The sequence below is a fragment of the Arachis hypogaea genome, chromosome 17 (genome assembly GCF_003086295.3).
Source record: "Arachis hypogaea cultivar Tifrunner chromosome 17, arahy.Tifrunner.gnm2.J5K5, whole genome shotgun sequence".
In the NCBI taxonomy this organism is placed as follows: Eukaryota; Viridiplantae; Streptophyta; class Magnoliopsida; order Fabales; family Fabaceae; genus Arachis; species Arachis hypogaea.
The window spans coordinates 82761955-82778864 of record NC_092052.1 but is presented as its reverse complement, the minus strand read 5'-3'; the positions used below and the strand labels follow the sequence as shown (position 1 = coordinate 82778864).

Here is a 16910-nt window from a genome sequence, read left to right as displayed (position 1 = left end):
TATATATCAAATCGAAGCCCTGGACATTAGCTTTCCAACGTAACTGGAACCGCATCGTTTGAACCTCTGTAGCTCAAGTTATGACAGTTTTAGTGCAAGAGGGTCAGGCTGACAGCTTTGCAGTTCCTTCAACTTCTTGGATTCCTTCCACTTTTGCATGCTTCCTTTCCATCCTCCAAGTCATTCCTGTCCTGTAATCTCTGAAATCACTTAACACACATATCAAGGCATCTAATGGTAATAAGAGAGGGTTAAACATATCAAAATTAAGACCAAAGAAGCATGTTTTCAATTATAGCACAAAATCAGGAAGGAAAACGTAAACTCATGCAAATCATATGAATAAGTGTATGAAAGATTAATAAAATCCACTCAATTGAGCCCAAGATAGGCCATAAAATAGTGGTTTATCAACCTCCCCACACTTAAACATTAACATGTCCTCATGCTAAGCTCAAGAGAAGCTATAAAGAAGTGAAGATGAATGGTAGAATGTATGAAATGCAACCAATCTATATGAATACAACTACATGAAGAATGCTTTTTCCTTCTTGGTTTAAAAGTAAAAAAATTCTCCAAGAATAAATATGAACTGGATTTCACTAATTCAAATCATAAAAATAAAGTACAAATAGACTTGTAGAAGAAAATAGCTCATGAAAGCCAGGAACAAAGAATCGAGCATCGAACCCTCATTGGAAGTGTATGCACTCTAATCACTCAAGTGTTTTAGGTTCGATTCTCTCAATTCTCTACTAACCTTGCTTTCTAAGGCTTGCTCTTTATCTAACAATCAACATAAATTTAATGCACAGATACACATATCAAGAGGTATTTTAAGGGTTGTAATGGGGTTAGGGTCAAGGTAGGATTGTATTTGGCCAAGTAGACTAAAACCTGAATCCTTAATTAACTTAAATTTTCCACCTAACTTTAGACAATCCATGTAATCAAAATACAAAAACTAACTGTCCATTAACTATGTTTTCCACATATTCATGCATTCTAATTTCAAGTACAGTACATATGCATTGCTTTCACCACTTACTTTGGGGCATTTTGTCCCCTTTTTGCTTAATTGCTCTTTTTTTTCACTTCTTTTTTTTGTATTATATATATATAATTTTTTTCTTTTCTTTTATTTTTCTCAATGCATATGACTAAATTATTGGATGCATGAATCATGTCCTAAACATTTCTTTCACATTTTTAGGAAATTCTAATATACTCAATTCTCAAACCAAATGTTTCCAAATTCAATTTCTCCATACTTAAATCATAAGCACTCTCACTAGTCTAAGCTAACCAAGGATTCAAATTAAGGGCATTATTATCTTTCGCTTAGAGTTAATGATGTGCTAAAGTAAAGAACAAAGGGGTATAATAGGCTCAACATTGGTTTGCAAAGAATAATGAAAGGGTAAGGCCATATGGGTATGTAAGCTAAGTGAAACAAAGGCCTCAATCATGTAAGTGTATGCATACATCAAATAATGGAAATATAGAATTAAGCAAGACAAAGATCACAATTTTAGAGAGAACAACACACAACAAAAATAAAATTTTGGTTGATAAAATACAACCAATCAAATAGGCTCAAAATCTCACAGGTTTTGTGTGTTCAAGCTCTAAACCATGTTCCAGTATAATATTTCATCAAACAAGTTTAACATTAAATTTTATTCAAATTAGTGAAATGCTCTAAAAGGTTTCTTGAAAAAGAAAATATTACTTCATCCAAGTGGTAAAATATGCACAAAATCAAATAATCATGCAATCAAACATGCAAATGCAACAATGAACAAACAAAGAAAATAGAGTATTGGTGTTGAAAAGAAGGTAACTAACCCCTGGAAGTCAGTATCGACTTCCCCACACTTAAAGATTGCACCGTCCTCGGTGCATGCTAAGATGTACAAGTGGACGGGTTGCCTCAACTGATACTTTCCAAAGATTGTGCAGGTGGACTTGTTTGTCTTCCCATTAAGAAGCTTTTTCTCTCCCTTCGTGGTGGCCATCCTGAAATAAGAGGGAAAAGAAGAAAAGTAACCCAAAAATAAAGATAGAAAATAAATAAAATATGGGTGTTAATGCCAGATAATAAGAGTCCCAATTACATGGTAGCTACAACATGCAAGTGAGAAAACAGTAGAAGTACATGGCAAATCAAGAGTGCAAAAATTTGCAACAATGGGGAAGAGAGTGCAAGACAATATAAATTAATGTCAATGCAAAACTAATACAAATATCATAAAAGATTAGCATTGACTTAAATAATATTACCCAACAGTGTAAGACAAGTCATGAAGCACCAGAATAATTCAAGAAAAGATGTAACAGTTGAATAAGAAAATTCAACACCAATGGAAAAAATAAAGACATGCACAAAATTAAAATGCAATGAATGAAAGTATGCAAATAAATTAAATAAAATAGAATAAAAGAGAATAAGAATGAGAAGTGAAAGAAAGGAAGAAGAAGTATGTAAGAAAAGAAGAAAGAAAGAAGAAAAGATAGAAGAAATTAGGATAAGAAAAGAAAAGATAAAATATTTGGCGCTGATCTGGATAAGCTGTGCGGCGCAGGTGACGCGAACGCGTGGGGTACGCATTCGCGCGAATTGTGCTTATATGAATCGACGCAAACGCGTCGGTCACGCGGACGCGTGACTCGTTCTGTGCTACTGGCACGAGGGCAGCCTCGCGCTCGCACAACTCTCTGTTCAAAACTTATTGTTGCCAAATTCCAGGGTGACGCGTTCGCGTGGTGGATGCGATCGCGTGGGTGGCCAGTATTAGAATACGACGCGGACACGTGGGGCACGCATTCGCGTGGTAAGGCTTGTGCGCCTAGCACCAGTCCAGCACCACTCTAGCACAACTTTTGGCCATGCACCCTTTCTTACGTCGATTTTCAGGTCATGCGTCCGCATGGGTGATGCGGACGCGTGGGAGGCATTATTCCCACATGACACAGACGCGTCAATAACGCAGTCGCGTGGGTCAGTTTCTGCCAAAGGCACACCTCCAGCCACGCTCCCGCGTGACTTTCTGTTTGATTTATTTTTCTTTCTTACTCACCTGCGACGCGGACGCATCGGCGACGCTGTCACGTCGCGTGCTCCCTTTTTTTATATGCAAATGAATATGCAAACTGAATGTGCTAATAATGAGAAGAGTTATTGAAAAAGAAAACTAAGAAGAAAGGAAGGAACGGTCATACCATGGTGGGTTGTCTCCCACCCAGCACTTTGCTTTAACATCCTTAAGTTGGACGCTCCACTAGCTCAATCTTCTGCTATGGGTGGATCCTCCAAGAGGAAGATCTCTAGCTCCTTAGTTTTTGTCACTTTCACACCATGATATAGCTTTAAGCGATGTCCATTAACTTTGATGAATTCAGATCTTGAAGGATGACTCAGGTGGAAAACTCCGTATGGCTCGGCCTTCTCTACTCTATATGGACCTTCCCATCTTGATCTTAGCTTACCAGGCATGAGCCTCAGTCTAGAGTTGTAAAAGAGGACAAAGTCCCCAAGTTGGAACTCTCTCCTCTTGATGTGCTTATCATGCACAACCTTCATCTTTTCCTTGTACAGCCTTGAGTTCTCATAAGCTTCTAGGCGTAGGCTCTCTAATTCTTGCAGTTGCAATTTTCTCTCAGTTCTGGCCTTCTCAAATTCCATATTGCACTCCTTTACTGCCCAAAAGGCTTTGTGCTCTACCTCAACTGGGAGGTGACAGGCTTTTCCATAAACTAAGCGGAAGGGGCTCATCTGAATGGGTGTCTTATAAGCTGTTCTGTTTGCCCAGAGTGCATCTTGTAGCCTGGTGCTCCAGTCTCTTCTATTAGGTTTGACTATCTTCTGCAATATACTCTTTATCTCCCTGTTAGACACCTCAGCTTGCCCATTAGTCTGGGGATGGTAGGCTATTGCCACTTTATGAACTATCCCATGCTTCTTCAGTAATCCTGTTAGTTTCCTGTTATAGAAATGGGTGCCTTGATCGCTCACGATTGCTCGTGGTGATCCAAATCGACAAATAATATGGTTTCTAACAAAGGAAACAACAGTGTTAGCATCATCAGTGCGGGTAGAAATTGCTTCCACCCATTTAGAAACGTAATCTACAGCTAACAATATATAAAAATAACCATTAGAATTTGGAAAAGGACCCATGAAGTCAATGCCCCAAACATAAAAAATTTCACAGAAAAGCATAGTCTGTTGAGGCATCTCATCCCTCTTGGATATATTACCAAACCTTTGGCATGGGGAACAAGATTTACAAAATTCAACAGCGTCTTTAAAAAGAGTAGGCCACCAGAATCCACAGTCTAAAATTTTTCAAGCTGTTCCTTGAGGGCCAAAATGTCCTCCACTCTCAGATGAGTGGCAGGCCTCTAAAATGGACTGGAATTCTGATTGAGGCACACACCGTCTAATTACCTGGTCAGTGCCACATCTCCATAAATATGGGTCATCCCATATATAATATTTGGACTCACTTTTCAGCTTGTCTTTTTGATGCTTAGTAAAGTTTGGAGGAAAGGTGCGACTAACTAGATAATTAGCTACAGGTTCATACCAAGGGACTACTTCAGATACTGCTTGCAGGTTATCAAATGGGAAATTATCATTTATAGGAGTGGAGGTATCCTTAATGTGCTCAAGGCGACTCAAGTGGTCTGCCACTAGATTTTGGTTACCACTCTTTAATTTCTAAATCAAATTCTTGTAGTAGCAGTATCCAATGTATAAGCCTTGGTTTGGACTCCTTTTTAGCTAATAAATACTTTTGAGCTGCGTGGTCTAAGTGCACTACTACTTTAGTACCAAGTAAATAGGCTCAGAATTTATCCAGAGCAAAAACAATAGCAAGAAGCTCTTTCTCAGTAGTAGTGTAATTAGACTGAGCTGTGTCTAAAGTCTTAGACGCATAAGCAATTACAAAAGGATCTTTACCTACATGCTGAGCCAGCACTGCTCCTACTGCATGGTTGGAAGCATCGCACATGATTTCAAATGGCTAGCTCCAGTCTGGTCCTCTCACAATTGGAGCTTGAGTTATGGCGGTCTTCATCTTATCAAATGCTTGTTTGCAATCCTCACTGAACTCGAACTCAATATCTTTCTGCAGTAGCCTGGATAAGGGTAGTGCTACCTTACTAAAGTCCTTAATGAATCTCCGGTAAAAACCTGCATGGCCAAGGAACGAACGGACTTCCCTCACAGAGGAGGGGTAAGGTAAACTAGAAATAACATCCACCTTTGCTGGATCTACAGAAATGCCAGTATTAGACACAACATATCCTAGTACATTCCCTTGTTTTACCATAAAGTGATAGTTTTCAAAATTTAATACAAGGTTTGTACTGACACATCTATCTAGTACTCTAGATAAACTATCTAAGCAAAGGCTAAATGAATCACCATAAACACTAAAATCATCCATAAAAACCTCCATACAGTCCTCAATAAGGTTAGAGAAAAGAATCATCATGCACCTTTGGAAAGTAGCTGGTGCATTGCACAAGCCAAAGGGCATCCTCTTATAAGCATAAGTGCTAAAAGGACATGTAAAAGTAGTCTTTTCCTAATCTTCAGGAGCTATATGGATTTGAAAATATCCTATATAACCATCTAGAAAGCAATAATGGGATTTACCTGACAGGCGATCAAGCATCTAATCAATGAATGGCAAGGGGTAATGATCCTTGCGAGTGGCTTGGTTGAGACGCCTATAGTCAATGCAAACTCTCCATGAATTCTGCACTCTAGTTGTCAGAAGCTCTCCATGCTCATTTCTTACTGTTGTGATTCCAGACTTCTTGGGCACCACTTGTACTGGACTGACCCATTCGCTATCTGAGATGGGGTAAATGATATCTGCTTCAAGTAGCCTGGTCACTTCTTTCTTGACAACTTCTAAGATCGTGGGATTCAGTCTTCTCTGAGGTTGATGGACGAGCTTTTCTCCCTCTTCTAGGAATATTCTGTGCTCACAAACTTGAGGACTAATGCCTACTATATCCGCCAGGCTCCATCCAATTGCTTTCTTGTGTTTTCTCAGCACACTGAGTAGCTGTTCTTCTTGTTGAGAAGTGAGTTCCCTTGCAATGATGACTGGAAAATTCTGCTTGTCCTCAAGGTAAGCATACTTGAGGTGTGGAGGGAGGGTCTTTAATTCCAATTTTTGTTCATGGCCAGGCTCTGGATCATCCGAAGCTGGTGATAATGGCAAAGTGCCCTCATTGTCCTCTAAAAGTGTCCCCACACTTGGACCTTGCCCTGTGTACTTCTCTTTTAATTCTTCCTGGTGAACTTCAGCCACGGTTTCATCTATGATGTCACACTGAGAGATGGAATGATCATCCGGAGGGTGCTCTATAGCTCCATTTAGACTGAATTTCACTATTCTGCCATCTATTTCAAAAGAATAAGTTCCGGAAATTGCGTCCAGCTTGAACTTTGAAGTCTTCAGGAATGGTCTTCCAAGTAGGATTGATGATGGCCTTCCTGAGTCATTAGGGGGCATCTCCAGGATATAGAAGTCAATGGGAAATGTGAGCCCCTTAATGCTCACTAATACAATTTCAGCAATTCCAACCACTGTAATAATGCTTTTATCTGCTAACAAAAAACGAGCTGCCGACCTTTTTAAAGGAGGGAGCCTCAAAGTATCATATATAGACAAAGGCATTATACTAACACATGCTCCTAAATCACACATGCAGTCAGAAAATATCACACCTCTAATAATACAGTTAACCCTACATGGACCTGGATCACTACACTTTTCAGGTATACCTCCCATTAAAGTAGATATAGAACTACCTAAAGGAATAGTTTATAATTCATTAATTTTGTCTTTATGTATGCATAAATCTTTTAGAAACTTTGCGTATTTAGGTACCTACTGAATAACATCAAAAAGGGGAACAGTTACCTCAACCTTTTTGAATATTTCTACCATTTGGGATCAAGTTCCATCTGCTTCCTGGGATTCCTTGCAATTTGTGGAAATGGAATAGGAAGGGCGTTTTCTGCAGGGTCTGCATCCTTTGGTGCTTCCTTCTGTGGTTGAGCTTCTTCTTCTTCACCCATGTCTTGTATCTCCTCTTCCTTTTCAGCATTCTCTACTTCTTCAGCATCCTCTACTTCCACCACCTCTTCAGCTGAGGCGTGTTCTGATGGGATTGGTGTAACGACCCAATTTCTGGTACGTCATAATCATACTAGAAACTGAGCGCTACCAACTTGTCTTCCTAATTATTATCTATTAATTATTATATGAGCTTGATTCATTGTTAAAAACGTAGTTATTTTGCGAGGTACTTTATTTTTTTTTTAAGAACATTTGGACTAATAAACGGAATCATTCACAATCAATTCTCAAATAATGACAAATACCACAGTTATAAACAACCACACTTATATACATCTCAACAGTTAATAACATTCAGTTATCCAGCCTATATTAGAGTAAAGATCTTTAGTTAGAACACTCCTAGATATAGCTAGATAATACTATATACATATATATACATACAACATCCCAGGCCCTGACCTGTTCAAGAAGTCCCTAAGCTGGCACCCAGGCTAGCCTAGACTATTTACTCACCTAGTCCCTCTAAGCCACTAATGTGAGGGAAAGTACATTCTAGGTCTTCAAAACTCAAGTCAGGTGGAACGTTATCAGCAAACTACGGAATGGCACTCATGCTTCCATCTGAAGGGAGAAGGGAGAGAGAATGGGTAAGAACTGGGGAGTTCTTAGTAAGGTCGGGGTTATTAGTTAAGTTCATTTATAATGTTTATTTGCAAGTTTCTATGTCCTTTGAAAATCAATGGTTTAACCATCAAAGATTCAAAACCTTTTTAAAAGAAATTAGTTAATTAACCCGAAATCAAAACTCGCTTTTCAGATAAAAGAATCTTAAAAGTTTCCTAATGGTATGAATGACTAACCTGTTCCAAACATAGGTTCATTAAGTCTATGCTGAACCAGCTTGATATTTCATACCTCATTAAACCATAACTCAAGTCAATCATGGCCTCTGGCCCATCACATAATCAATCATGGCTTCAGGCCAAAACAACTCATTCACAACTAATACACTACAACCCAACCAATTTCAATCACAATCACAAGTAATGAGGTTCAAGCACAATCAAGAGCAGTTACATCAGGTATAGCAGTTAGCAAGTAAACAGAATTATTCACATAGGCAAACCAATTACAATATGCACAAGCAAGTATGATGCATGTCTAGTCCTACTGCAGGTAATGAGCTCATTTGTCGGTTACATACCTGCTCCCGGCGTTACCCGGAGTCCTTTGACCAGGTAAGCCTTTCCTGTTGGCAATACCCATCGCAAGAGTCCTTTGACTTGCAAGACGGAGCTAGTCTGCCCAACACACTCACTGTAAGAGTCCTTTGACTTACAAGAGCACACACACACACTCACTATAAGAGTCCTTTGACTTACAGGAGCATATGCTAGTTGTGTTTTCTCGATACCTCTGTAAGAGTCCTCTGACTTACAGAAGAGCACTATAGCTAAGTATCCCAGGAAAGCATTCTCAGTGGTCCTACCACCATTTATCTGACTGCCTCTTTGCAGCAGATTCTTACATAACCGTTCTCAAGCATCGCCCGAAGGCTCATACGTCACATATAACCATACTTTCCATCACTTAGAAATCATCCTTTTTCATCTTTCCACAATCATAAGTCAATCATCACAGTGATCTCATTTCACAATTCTCTGTATACATCACAACATCACAACAGCACACTACTATATAGTTCTTAACTCCCTTTCTTTCTAACATGTTTGCAAGTTTTTAGAACTTGTTTCATTACCATACATTCTTCGATATCTTATCTTATACCTTCACTTAGGTGTTTAATAAAGAGAATTACGGAGTTATAGACTCAAAACTGCCATCCTGAGACTTAGGAAAAACTGTCTTTTTATCAATATTTTATTATTATTAATAAAATAATATTATTAATAAAATAATATTTTAATATTTTAATATTAAAATAATAATATTTTTTCAACTTTCAAAAATTACATTTTGACCCCTTAACTTTTAATATTTGCACTTTGGTCCCTCAGCTTTCCATTAATTAACTTTCAACCCCAAACCTTCTAATAATTATAATTTGACCCCAAAATCATCAAAACCAACGTTTTCTTGTCCTTCAAAGACCAAAAATATTTTTTCCAAAAACTCATCAGATTTCAACTTGATTTTCAACTAGTTTTTCAATCTTTTCGGTAACCGATTTTTACCTGATTTTGACCAAACCAAAGAGCAACGTTTCTGCCATCAAATACACATAAAAAACACATCAAATACTATGAATTTCATGGCTGGAAAGCCACGTTTTCTAGCAACAAGAACAACAACTTCAGAACCATCAAAAACATGATTTTCAAGCATTGAACAACAAGATCTCATGATCAAACCATCACAGAAACACTCAAAATCAAGCCTCAAGCAATAGGATATGATTTAACACTTCAAGAACACAACCAATCATTGATTAATTTATCAAACCTTACCTCCTTTGCTGTTGCCAAAAGTTGAGCCAAAAACAAGCTTCCAAAAGCACTTTTATGCCTATTTTAACATCAAAAACAACTTTAGAACCATATGAACCATGTAGGCTGAAGCTTCATGATGGTGAAAAGAAGGTTTTCCTCACCATAAGACAGCTAGAAATCATGTTTTCTTAGAGCCTAAGGTTATTGAACAAGAGAACCTAAAAGAAAATATGGAGAAAACATCATCAGGTTGAGTTTCCACCATGGATGAAACTTCAAGGAGGAGGAGCAGCCATCATGCCTTGATTTAGTCCATGAAAATTGATATATAAATGAAAAGGAGGAAGAGGTGATCATTTTGGTCGGATTAGATTTTTGATAGGGGTTTTAGTTTGAGAAATAACGGAGAAAGAAGCTTGAAGCTGTCATGGAAGTTCTCTTGGTTTCTCTCATGGAATTTTCGAATTTTGGCTTCTCTTGGAAGAAAAGGTGATGGTAATGATGAGTCTTGGGACCCATGGGGTTAGGATAAGCATTATCCTAAAGTTTGGTGTAAAAATATCTCATGAAAGGATAATTACTGAAGCTAGATGTATTAGAATACAAGTGTTTCTTACTTTTCCCTTAAGAAAGTTTGCATGGAGAGCAAGAAAGGAAACATGTGGTGGCTAACTCTGGGAGAGCCACGTGTCACTGGGTGCTGACTCATCAGAGTTTAATAATAAAATATCAGTTTGAAGATAATTACTAAAACTAGATACATCAGATTACACTACTAAAGGATAAGCATGAGCGTTAATAGTACAAATGATACTAGTAACATGATAATCAAGAGAATAAAAGATATATGATGAAGCATTAGCATTGCTAAGTTCATCTAAGAATGCTGGTATTATCCATTACCGGTGGATTTCTAGCTCAGTTATTATATTACTAAACATAGATCAACATTAACCACATTAGAGAAAATAATAATATATGAATATTATATTAATATAATTTTCTCTCGAAATTCGAGACCGGCTTGTCACAATGAGACTAACCACGGAAATCAGAATTTTGAAATTTGGACTCGAAGTGGTTAAAAAACGTAACTTTTCGCGACGTGCTTACTTAGATTAGGAGAGGTGTCTGGTGCAGTCAAGCTGCTGACTCAGCAGCTTGATGACATAGCACCTGTGCAGTGGAGGTGCTTATATGCAATAAAATTCCTAAAAATTCCATAAAAATTCCATTTGATCCCGAAAAAGCGCCGTTTCTTCGAGGCTAAAGGCTAGGCCGTTACAATGGGCTCCTCCTGATTCCTCTCTTGCAGTGTGGTTTCGGACCTTAGGGTGATGGCATTGATGCCACCCTTTGGATTGGGTAAGGTTTGAGAAGGAATTCCACTGGAGCTTGCATGTTGAGTGTTTGAAGTATTGGGTGATGCCAGCTGAGAGATGAGAGCTTGTATAGCGGATGCTAGGCCATTAAGTGAACTTTCCATGTTCCTTTGTCCTTGTGCAATGGATTGAAGCGCTTCGTCACTTGAAAAGGAATTAGATTGAGTGATCTGCGGAACTTGTTGTTGGTTGTGCTGATGTCCTTGGGACTGCCTCTGGTGAGGTGCTCTGTAAGGTTGGTTCTAGTTCTGCTGCCTGTTGTTGTTGTTATTCCACTTCTGATATCCTTGATTGTCTCTACCTCCACTGTTATTGTTGTCCCTCTAATTCTGGTTAGAATTATCTCTCCAACCTTAGTTAGAATTGTCCTGCCATCCATGGTTGTAGCTGCCACCTTGATTGTATCCTTGGTTGGGGCGGTCATAAAAGTTATGAGTGGCTGCCACAGTGTTGTCTTCCTGTTGGAGCTGTGTACATTCATCAGTGTAATGGCTATAATCAGCACAGATCCCGCACACTCTCTGCGAGACTAACTGTTGGCTTTGCTGTGCTTGTTGTTGATTCAACTGCATCTGCTTCAGTAAGTTGGTCATTTCGCATATACTCTAAGTCAGAGAAGTAGTTTCCTTGCTAGAAGATACTTCTGCAACAGCTTTTGACCGGCCTTGTTTCTGCCTGTGATGCCTAGTAGATTCAGCCAAGTCACTGATCAATTGCCATGCCTCATCAGTGGTCTTGTACTTTTTCATAGAGCCATTGCTAGCACTTTCCAATGTGGTCTTATCTGGGGGCCTCATGCCCTGTGTGACGTAGCCGAGCAACACTATCTTGTCAATCATATGGTGGGGACATGCTTCCAGAAGGTTGTTGAAGCGCTCCCAGTATTCATAGAGAGTCTCGGACTCGTCTTGAACAATCATGGAAATGTCATTCCTCAGTTTATCAATAACTTCAGCTGGAAAGAATTTTTCCAAAAATTCTCTTCTAAGCGTATCCTAATCAAAAACAGTTGCTGCGGGTTGAGTGTAGTACCACTCTCTCGCCTTTCCCTCAAGAGAGAATGGGAAGGCTTTCAACAGAATAGAAGTTTCATCTGCACCATCACGCCTGACAGTAGAACAGGCTGCTTGGAAATCCCTAAGGTGCTTGATAGCCTCTTGAGCAGGTAAGCCATGAAACTTAGGCATCAATTTGAGAAGTGCAGTCTTTATTTCGAAATTTATAGCCACTACTGGGTGATGCGCTTGAAACGATTGCATTGTAAAATCAGGGGCTCCAGCCTCCTAGATAGTAACTCTTCTAGGTGCTGCCATGTCACCTGCACGTAAATCAACCGAATCAGTAGAAAGGGAGCTTGTTGGGGAGGACTAACTGACGCCGTGCTTGCCTTATATGTTAAATAGTTCTTTCAATCTCAGGATCAAATACTGGCAAGCTTAGATCAGGAAGTGAACGCGTCATTTAACGAAAGAAACATGCATCTCATAGTAGCAAAATAAAATAAAATGCAAATAAATAAATTTCAATCAATAACTTAGCACTCTATTGCAACTCCCCGGCAACGGCGCCATTTGAAGAAGCAGATGATTGACGGTTTAGAATTCAGAATAAATTCTCGTTGCAAGTATAGTTTCTAAACCAAGCAATCAACCTTTCTTACAAATGTTTGGTTGTCATAAGTAACAAACCCCTTTAAAATTGATAACCGAAGTATTCAAACCTCGGGTCGTCTTCTCAAATAACTGCAGGGAGGTATGTTCTTATTATTAGTTTTGAGTTTTGTAAATTTGGGGTTTTGAAAGTAAGGAACAAGAAATTTAAATGACAAGTAAAATAAATAAATAACTATAAAATAAACTCTTGGCAAGGTATGAAAATTCGGAAGTCTTATCCTAGTCATTCTTATGAGAATTGAAGTTAATTTCACTTAGTTAACCTTTACGAAAGCAAGGGAAAAGTCAAGTGGACTAATTAGTTAGATTCCCAAGTCCTAGCCAACTCCTAAGGAAAGACTAGAGTTAGTGGAATTTCAGTCAATTAGAGAAATTAATCAACAATCACGATAAGTTTAATAACTCAAGAGCCTCCAGTTAATCAATTAGAGCCAAGAATATAAAAAGCTAAATAAGAATCATAAACTGAAATACCTCAAATTATTAATTAAGAAAATCCTAACATGAAGGGTTCATGAGCCAATTGGGCAACATAAGTCAAATACAAATAAAAGCATTAGAGTATATAGAAGTAAAAGGGAAACATAAATTAAAGGAACATTGAACCTGAGAAGGAGTTGAAATAATAAGTTGAAATAATAAAGTTAAAATCCTAATTCCTTTAAGAGGAATCCTAATCCTAAATCCTAAGAGAGAGGAGAGAACCTCTCTCTCTAAAAACTACATCTAAAACTAAAATTATGAATTATGAAAGCGTGATCATGAATGAATAGATTTGCCCACTTTATAGCCTCTAATCTGTGTTTTCTGGGCCACAAACTGGGTCAAAAATAGCCTAGAAATCCAGGGAGAAGAAATCTACCACGCTGATTTTTGTCACTACGACGTGTCCACGTAGAGCGCACGTTCGCGTCGCCTAGCATCAGGGAAACTATGGCATATTATATATCAAATCGAAGCCTCGAACGTTAACTTTCCAACACAACTGAAACCGCATCGTTTGGACTTTTGTAGCTCAAGTTGTGATAGTTTTAGTGTGAGAGGGTCAGGCTGACAGCTTTGCAGTTCCTTCAACTTCTTGTATTTCTTCCACTTTTGCATGCTTCCTTTCTATCCTCCAAGCTATTCCTGCCCTGTAATCTCTGAAATCACTTAACACACATATCAAGGCATCTAATGGTAATAAAAGAGTGTTAAACATATCAAAATTAAGACCAAAGAAGCATGTTTTCAATCATAGCACAAAATCAGGAAGAAAAACGTAAACTCATGCAAATCATATGAATAAGTGCATGAAAGATTGATAAAATCCACTCAATTGAGCCCAAGATAAACCATAAAATAGTGGTTTATCATGGTGGTTGAAGGAGTAGAGAAGGTAAGACTAGAGGAAGAAGATGGAAAATGAGAGAAAAGGGGTAGAGAATTTGAAAATAGGCGCGCTACAATGCTTCTACGTCGTAGGATCGACGCGCGTGCGCCCTCCACACGTACGCGTGGATGGGCAGAAAGAAGCATGGACGCGGAAGCATCGCCCACGCATACGCGTGGGCAGCAAAACAAGGAAGGACGCGTAAGCGCCAGGTGCGAGCACGCGTGAGGGTAGTTGTGCTAGTGGCACAATGTTAGCCCAAAACTCGTGCAACTCTCGGGTCCATGTACCAGGAGTTGGCTACAGGAAGATCTACGCGGACGCGCACGGTGCGCATACGCGTGGATTTGGCATGAGGCAGATGGACGCGCATGCATCAGGTACGCTGGCGCATCGGTGGAAGTTGTGCTCCCAGCGTAGTGTTGGCACAGTGTTTGCGCAAATCTCGGGAAAAATGTACCAAGTGTGCGACTGGGGCGATCGACACGGACGCGCCATGCACGCTCACGTGTCGATTCGCAAAGCAGCAGAGGGACGCGTACGCGCCAGGTGCGTGCACGCGTGAGTCAAGTTAGGCACAGGGCATAGTCTCAGCCCAGAGTTTGCCTAACTCTCTGGAAAATGTACCAGGGTTGCAGGTGACGCAATTGACATGCACGCGTCTTGCACGCTCACGCGTGGATTGCGTATTCAGGAATATGGACGCGTACGCGCCAAGTGCGCGCACGCATGAGTGGGGTTGGGCATATGGCATAGTGCTGGCCCAATGCTCGTATAACTCTCTGGATTTTTGTTCCAGGAGCTGCGAAAGCCATAGACGTGTACGCGTCTAGCACGCCCACGCGTGGATTCCCCCCCCCCCCCCTATTTTTTCATGGACATGAAAAAATGCATTTTTATTACAAATTCAGTAGGCAAGCTAGCCAAAGGGACCAAAAACACCCAAAACTCCATGCAATACCTAAAAATGGGGTGTTTTCTACCATACAATCAATCCACCTACTTAAAGTCAATGCAAATCTTCATGAACAACTTATCTAAGGTTATCAAAATCAAGTCTATCCAAACAATGCTATAGCTAAGCAACCAAAATCAAGAAAGAGTTCAAGAACTATATACAAAAGGGACAAAAAGGTAGATCTCACCATGGTGGGGTGTCTCCCACCTAGCACTTTTGTTTAATGTCCTTAAGTTGGACTTTCACTAGCTCAATTCTCTTCGCCAAGAGGTGCATCCAAAAGGAATACCTCAATCTCCTTGTTGCTTTTCATTTTCTCACCATGATACAACTTTAGACGATTACCATTAACCTTGAAGATATCCGGACTTGAGGGATGGTGCAAATGGTAGACCCCATAAGGTTCCGCTTTCTCTACTTGATAGGGACCTTCCCATCTTGACCTTAGTTTTCTGGGCAACAATTTCAATCTTGAATTGTAGAGGAGGACTAGATCGCCGGCTCTAAATTCTCTTCTTCTTATGTTTTTGTCATGCACGGCTTTCATCCTCTCCTTGTAGAGTCTAGAGCTCTCATAGGCTTCTAACCTTAAATACTCTAATTCCACTAATTGAAGCTTTCTCTCAATTCTGGCCCCACCCAAACTTGGATTGCAGTCCTTGACGGCCGAATATGCTTTATGCTCTACTTCCACCGGTAAGTGGCAAGCGTTGCCATACACCAACCGAAAGGGGCTCATGCCAATCGGCATCTTGTACGCCGTTTGGTAGGCCCAAAATGTGTCAGTAAGCTTGGTAGTCCAATCTTTTCTATTAGACTTCACAATCCTTTCTAATACGCGCTTAATCTCCCGATTGGACACCTCGGCTTGGCCGTTTGTTTATGGGTGATAGGCCATGGCTACTTTATGTATGATACCGTATTTCTTCATGAGTCCTTCCATTCTTTTATTGCAAAAATGTGACCCTTGGTCACTCACAATTGCTCGTGGTGATCCAAAGTGGCAAATTATACTATTTCTCACAAAAGAAAGGACAACATTAGCATCGTTCGTCCGAGTGGGTATTGCTTCCACCCATTTGGACACATAATCAACGGCAAGTAGAATGTAGAGAAAACCATTAGAATTTAGGAATGGCCCTATGAAGTCAATACCCCACAAATAAAAAATTTCACAAAATAACATGATTTGTTGGGGTATTTCATCCTTCTTAGAGATGTTACCAAATCTAATGCATTGAGAACAAGATTTAAAAAAGAAAGAAGAGTCCTTGAAAAGAGTTGGCCACCAAAATCCACAATCAAGGATATTTCTTGCCGTCCTTTGAGGTCCATAATGTGCACCTCCCTCGGAGGAGTGGCAAGCCTCCAATATTGATTGGAATTTTGGTTTATGAAATGCACTGCCGAATTACCTGATCTGCTCCACATCTCTAAAGGTATGGGTCATCCCATACATAGTATTTGGATTCGCTTTTTAGCTTATCCTTTTGATGCTTGGAGAGATTAGGAGGAAAGGTGCGGGAGACTAAGTAATCGGGTATTGGTGCATACCAAGGAATGACTTCTGAGATTGCTTGCAAGCCCTCAAAGGAGAAAGAATCATTAATAGGAGTGGCATCGCCTTCGGTGTGTTCAAGGCGACTCAAGTGATCTGCCACTAGGTTTTGCGAACCACTCCTATCTTTAATTTCCAAGTCAAATTCTTGCAACAATAAAACCCATCTAATCAATCTCAATTTGGATTCCTTTTTAGCCAACAAATATTTTAACGCCGCATGGTCCGAGTACACTACCACCTTAGAGCCAAAAAGATAAGCTCGGAATATATCCAAAGCAAAAATAATAGCCAACAGCTCTTTCTCGGTAGTAGTGTAATTGGATTGGGCTCCATCTAATGTTTTTGATGCATAGGCTATGACATATAAATTCTTACCCTCGCGCTGTGCTAATGCGGCTCCCA

The 16910-nt window shown here is 39.7% G+C and overlaps 1 protein-coding gene across 1 annotated transcript; it reads right to left on the bottom strand.

The window, feature by feature from the left end:
• Nucleotides 1-15197: 15197 nt before the first annotated feature.
• LOC112763464 (uncharacterized) lies at nt 15198-15698 on the bottom strand. The gene has a single exon (XM_025809123.1). It carries the CDS (start codon nt 15696-15698, stop codon nt 15198-15200), a length of 501 nt encoding a protein of 166 aa, XP_025664908.1.
• Nucleotides 15699-16910: the final 1212 nt, after the last annotated feature.

Excerpts from the sequence above, each read along its gene's own strand:
- LOC112763464 (XM_025809123.1), bottom strand. The coding sequence starts at position 15,698 with ATGCCGATTGGCATGAGCCCCTTTCGGTTGGTGTATGGCAACGCTTGC.